Consider the following 6,368-nt stretch of genomic DNA (forward strand, 5'->3'; position numbering starts at 1 on the left):
GACAACACAAACAATGCTGCACTAAACCTTAAACTCGTCTGGTTTTTATTCCAGAAAGCATGAAAAAGTCCAGGGAAACATGATTGTGTCTCTTTAGAGTCCCTCTGTCCTGTGAAATGCAGTAGCTATTGGTGCTTTTGTGCTGCTGCTAATCCCTGCTTTGGAAAAAGTCATCCAAGGAAGGAGCAACATCATCTGACAGATACCAAGTGTTGCCAGCAGTTGCTCCAGGTGCTCCTGCCAACAGCCGCTGCAAGAAGGAGCACAGCCCCCGGTGCTCATGGGCTTTGGCTCCCTCTGGCACAGAAGCCCCCCAGGGGCACAGGTATCTGGGGAAGGAGACAGGCACCAGCACTGTCAGGGCTCGGGGGGTGGCAGGTCTTCTTGGGTGGGGACTCTGCCACACCTGCTGAGGTCAGTGCTCCCCAGGCCCCAGGGCTCAGAGCAGCATTCCTTCCCTGGCCCACATGTTCCCTGTCCGTGTCACACCCGTGGGTTTAGGATGGCCACTAGCCAGGATGTGTCCCAAGGAAGCCGAGCCAACTTCTGTGGAAGGCCCCGTGCCCTGCCCAGCAGAGCCCTGGAGGCTCCTTCTGCTGCCCTGAGCCCACAGAGCAGGGCAGCATTTGCTGATCGTTTGAAGCATTCCTAAAGACCCTGTCGGGCTGTCTTAGACATTTGGGGTGAGAGATTCCTTCAACCTGGGCCACTTTGGGTGGGCTGGGGGCAGCCCCAGGGCAGGCGGCAGTGTGTGCAGGGGCCCTTTGTGACACAGTGCAGCATGGGCACCGTGGCATAGAACGGGTGTCCAAAGGCCCTTTGTGACACGTGGTGACATAGGAGCTGGCAGTGACAAGAGCACACCACAGTGCTCGGAGCAGGCAACGGGACAGGACAGGACAGAGCGGTGCCGTGAGGAGCCCCCACACAGCGCGCTCGTTCGTGTCCAAACCGGAGCCTTTCCGAGGCATTGTTCCTGCAGCTGAGCTCGAGGCCGGACCACAGGACTTGCCGACCCGTGGTCTCCCTGCGGCTTCTCTTCTGCAGGTGCCCTCGAGGGCAGAGCGTGGGACTTGGTGCCCCGAAGGCATCTCCCATCCCTGCTGCCAGTGCCCTCGAGGCCAGACCACAATCCTTGACAGGAGTCTCCTGTCCTTGTGGCAGGAGCCCTTGGGACCCAGTGCAGGACTTGCTGTCCTGCAGCCTTCCTGAGGCTTCTTTCTTGAAGGTGCCTTCCAGGCACAAGTGCAGGACTTGGTGACTTGGAGCTTTTCCAAGGCATCTCTCCTGCAAATACCAACAAATCCAGTCAGAGACATGGAACAGAGACCCTCGAGAGTGCCCAAGCTGGCCTGGCTGGAGGAAGAGGAGGAAGAAGGCCCTGGAGCTGCCCCAGCACAGGAGACTGAAGAGGTGGTGCCCTTCCAGCCACCGCAGGAGGGTGAGTGGCAGAGCTGACCCGCAGGACTGGTGCCTGCAGCTGGCTTGATCCAATGCCATGCCATGCCATGCCATGCCATGCCATGCCATGCCATGCCATGCCATGCCATGCCATCCCCTGGGGACATGCCCACAGACAGGACGGAAGAGGGGCCAGGCAGAAACCCTGCACTGGCCGTGCTCCATCGTCCTGGGACTTCCTAGGGCTCTCCCTGCCTGGGGAGCGCAGGGCTGGGCTTTGTTCTCTGGCCTCTCCTGCAGCCCCTCAGCTCTGGCTGTGCTTGCTCATTGCCAGATGCAGCCCTGGAGTGCACACGAGAGCAGGAATCCAGCCGTGGCTGCTTCCTCAGCACAGCACAGGTACCTGCAGCCATCCCCACCTGGGCTGGGCCTGCTGTCCCTGCTCAGCCGAGCAGCGTGTGTGCAGCATTCCATGAAACATCCCTGCCTTCCTGCCCTTCTCCAACAGTTCATCTGCCAATTCATCAAGAGAATGCAGGAGGAAGAGACCATCACCATGGGCACTGGGCTCAGACCATACTCGCCCATTTTCCAGACTAAGACCAGTGCTGCCCTGCTGTGTATGCTTGTAGAGGAAGATTTTTACAGTCCAACGCAAGTAAGCAGCCTGTGGTCTGGGTTTGATTCTGCCAAGAATTGCTTGGCCTCCCAAGCCATGCATGCTGGTTGCTGTGAGCCTTCGAGGCCACATGGACGTGTGCTGGGAAGGAAAGCACTTGCCTGCGGAAGCTGGGAACATCGCTCCCTCTGGCAGCTTTCCAAGTCTCCCTTTGCCTTCTCCAGGTGCCTGCCATGGTGAGGTACATCCACCAGTGGCTCATGGCCAATGATTCTGACGTGCACAGGCTGGACAAGGCCCTGCTGGATCTCACAGAAGCACAGCCAGATGACGCAGTGGTGACGCTCCTGCGTGTGGCCCCGTCCTGTGACAGGTATGGGGCCCACCTGCCCAGAGGGCTCAGGGCTCCCCAGCCCATCACCCTGTAAAACCTGTCCCAGGCGTCTGACCAACAGAGAGTTCCAGGGTCCTCTCACTACTCCCTTTCCCAGCCCTGGCATGTCACCCCCCGAGCCTGCTGCCATGCTCCCTCCCTGCCCCTCAGGGCTCTGTCCCTAGGCTGCCTGGGTGCTGCTGGCAAGGGGCAGTGGGCAGAGACAGAACTGGCAGCCAGCTCAGCTCCCCGCAGTGCTGTGTCTGAGACTACATGAGACAGAGCTCTAACCCTGCAGAGCTGCCATGGCCATGTGGAAGACCATCATGGGCTCGTCCAGGACTGCGGAGCTGGTGCAGCTGACACTCTTGGATGTGCTGGGGAGCTGGCCAGAGCACAGCACGTGCACCTCTGATGGGGACCAAACGGGTGTCTTTGCCCTGGCTGTGAGTTTCTGCAACTGGCCTTTGCTGGCCCCAAGGCCACCTCTCCAGGCGCTCTCCATCCTCCTTCCCCCACTGCATCTCCCCACCTCAGGCGCTGGCCTAATATCTGGCCCAGGGGCAGCTTCAGGCCCACCAGGCCCCCTGCTCCCCCTGCATGGTCTCTCCAGGCCTCTCCCTGCACAGCTCAGGCCCTGCCACACGGACACCTCGGCACTGAGCGCTGTCTCGGGGGGCCTTTGTCCTTTGCAGGCAACCGTGGTGATGTGGAAGATCCTCAAGGTGCCTTGCATCCCACGTATATTGAAGGTGTATTTCCCTCGCCTATTTGTGCATCTGCTCTTCCAAGTGTTCTTCAGCACTCTGGATATGCCAGAGGAGGTCGATACATTCTGGAAGGAATGCCAGGAAGAGCACGGCCTTGCCACCAGCCCAAACAGGTGCTCCATCTCACTCTTCCTGGCCCTGGCACGTGGCCTTCAAAGGAGCCAGTGCTGCCAGTGTGACCTGGGCTTTGCTCTGCACACAGGTTTGCAGTGCGGACCCTGAAGTCCCTGCTCTGCCTTCTGCGGTGTGAGGATGTGGTGGTGGCAATGGAACGCAAGTGTGGCTGGGACACGCTGCTCTCTGTTGACACCCACCACTTTGCCGTGGCTCTGCTGGCCAGGTGAGACCCCTTCTCCCCACTGCCTCTGACATTTGTGCTCTGTGCCCAGGTGCCCCCATCAGTCCCCGTGGTCGTGGGCTACAGGGCCCTGTCACTGAGGAATGGCCAAGCACACTGGAAAAGGCAGGGAGAGGAGGGTGCCCATGAGCAACCAATTCCCACATGGCCCAGGTCTCCTTGCTGGAAGGCTGATGGGGAAAGATGAGAAATCTGTGAGTCACTCCTGGCAGAGGTTTGCCCACTGGCTCAGGGTCTTGTTTCCTTTTTGCTCTTGTCAGAGAAATTTGCCATTCAGCCATACACTTTTGTTCCGGGATTGCATTCTACCTGCTCAGCCTGCTCGGCAAAGAAATGCCATACTGGGATTTCCCTGCCCTGGCATTCCTTGTGGAGGTGAGCCTCAAGGCCAGCACTGCCTTGCTGAGCTGCCTCCCAGCTCTCTGCCCTCTCGTAGCCACAGCTGCCAGAACGGTGCCTGTGCCCTGTGCTGCTGCCTGGGCCCAGCCCTGTGCGGTTGAGGGCTCCTGCTGGCCGAGTCCCCTGTCACTGCCCTGTGCCTTTCAGGTCCTCGAGTGCCTGGACTTGAAGGAATGCAGTGACAGTGTTCTGGAGATCATATCAGAGAACCTGCAGAGCGAGCACAGGGCGAGGCGTTACTTGGCACTCAGAGGCCTCGTAGTGCTGGGCAAGAATCCCTTGATGGTGAGGAGGGGACAGTGGCTGAAGCCGTGCAGGCAGCGTGGGGCTGGGCAACGCAGTTGCTTGGCCTTGCCTGGGCTTTGGGCGCTGGGGCAGCTGCTCCCAGCTCTCCTGCCTCCCGCTTCAGCTGCCCGAGTGCTTGGGGACAGGCCTTTGGCCTCTGGGCCCTGCGGCAGCAGGGTGGTGTTTCACAAACTTGTGTTCCACACAGGCTGAAAAAATGGGGAGCCTGACAGAAAGTCTTGTGCAGCTCCTGGAGGAAAATGATAGTGACATGGTCAGGATGACCATTCTTCTACTGCGATATTTGCTCCTGGATAATGGTGCCCCAATACCCACCCCCATCGCCCTGCAGCTGGCTGAGGCGCTCCTGCCACTCTTTGACTGCGTAAGGCTCTGTGCCCACGGCCACGGCCACTGGCTGCTGCCCGGACACTCGGTGCCCTGTGGAGATGCAGCCCGGTGCCCTGGGGGGCCTGGAGAAGCTGATGCTGAGGTCTTTTGCCCTTGCTTTCATACAGGATGATAGCCAGGTGCAGCTGAGCTCCATGTGTATCTTTCAAGAGATGCTGGACTTCTTAACGCCAGAGGGAAGAAAGGCCCTGAAGTCCCACGTGCGCCAGAGCCTGCTCCCACTCTACTTCCACTGCCATGATGAGAATCAGCTTGTAGCTGAGGTGAGGACTTGTGGCCGGCTGCTGTCCCCATGGGAGGGGCCTGGGCTGCCTCCTGTCCTGGCACTTTGCAGGCTGCAGCCTCCTCCAGGGGCTGTTGGCACTAGGACGCTCCTGTGCCCTGGCCTGTGGGGCCATCTCCACATCTCTGCTGCTCCCCAGGCCTCCCGGGAAATGCTGCATTCTTCAGCCAGATTCCTGAAGAGGAGGGATCTCCATCAAGTGCTACAGGTGGATCAGATATGGAGGTTCGGCGAGAGCCTGGTAAGGACTGCCAAGAATGCCCAGCCTCAGCCTGGAGAAGGCCCCCGAGGGCGATGCTCAGTGTGCGGGCCGGGCAGCTGTGCCCTTGCCCGCTGTTGCACGCAGAGGCCGCGCGGGCTCTTCTCCAGGCTCCCGTGGGCCAGAGCCGGGTGCCTGTGGAGCCCCGGCCCAGCGGCGCTGCGGGGCGGGCCGGCACCGCCGCTCCCCGGGCAGCAGCCGGCCCTCGGGCCCCTCCTCTCGGGAGCCCGGCGCCGGCGGCTGCTGGCCGCGCCTCAGGGCTGTGCGGGCAGGGGAGGCCGGGGCTGGGCGCAGGCAGCGCCCGGCCGAGGGGCTGAGCCCGCGCCAACCCTTCCTTCCCTCCCGCCGCTCTCTCCAGCTGGCAGAGGACCCGAGCAGAGCGGCCGAGCACCTGCGCCGGGCCCTGCGCTACCTGCAGAGCCCACAGGAGCCCCTGCGAGAGGCGGCCATCAGGTTCATGGGTGAGCCACGAGCCCGGGCTCCCTCCCCGGGCCAGCAGGCCGTGTGGCCACAGCGCCGGCAGCGCCGCCGGCAGGGAGCTGTGCCGCTGGGGCCCTGACAGGCTCTGTGTTCACAGGGATGGCCGGGCGGCACCTGAGGGGGCAGCAGCAAGAGCTCCAGCTGATCTGCAGTGGTGAGTGAGGGCAGCGGGCTAAGAACAGGGGCTGACAGCAGGGGGAGCTGCAAACCCTGCCCCAGCTTCTGAGGGCTCTGCTCCCGTGGGCAGAGCACACAGAGATTTCAGGGCCACGTGTGCCATTCGTCGCCGGCAGCTTTGGGCTGATCCCCTGGGTCCCTGCTCCCTCCTGGCCATGGCAAGAGTCGGCTGCCATGGCCCTGGCACGGGGCTCTCCTTGGCTCCCCACAGATCCGGCATCTGACCGTGGCTCTGTTCCTGTCTCTTGCAGCCCTCGAACGCCTGACGGAGGACATGAGCAGTGCCGTGTCCGAGCTGGCACTTGAAACACTGCATGTCCTCCGAGCAACAGCGAGCGGGCGATATTCCATCTTCCAGAGGCTGCAAGATCAGCTGCGCAGGGCATGGATGACTCGGCCTCGGCCTCGTCTGTTGCGGCTTGGCTGGCTGCACTGCTGGAGCTCAGTAGAGAGCTGATCCAGGAGGCTCTCTTTGCTGGGGCAACCTTAGCCAGCTGGGTTTTTCTTTTTCTTTATCAATTTTCTTTTCTTCCGTTGCATTTTTTATTCTATG

The 6,368-nt window shown here is 61.2% G+C and overlaps 1 protein-coding gene across 1 annotated transcript in view; it reads left to right on the forward strand.

Moving 5' to 3' along the window:
• Window positions 1-2,280: 2,280 nt before the first annotated feature.
• The window catches only part of LOC132335000 (uncharacterized), a 21,433-nt gene continuing 17,345 nt past the window's right edge, over window positions 2,281-6,368 (forward strand). The window contains exons 1-3 of the mRNA XM_059861121.1: window positions 2,281-2,393; window positions 5,246-5,388; window positions 6,067-6,222. Coding sequence (XP_059717104.1) covers window positions 2,281-2,393; window positions 5,246-5,388; window positions 6,067-6,222 — 412 coding nt within the window. The remainder of the gene's footprint in view (window positions 2,394-5,245; window positions 5,389-6,066; window positions 6,223-6,368) is intronic.

Source organism: Haemorhous mexicanus, chromosome 16 (assembly GCF_027477595.1).
Source record: "Haemorhous mexicanus isolate bHaeMex1 chromosome 16, bHaeMex1.pri, whole genome shotgun sequence".
NCBI lineage: Eukaryota > Metazoa > Chordata > Aves > Passeriformes > Fringillidae > Haemorhous > Haemorhous mexicanus.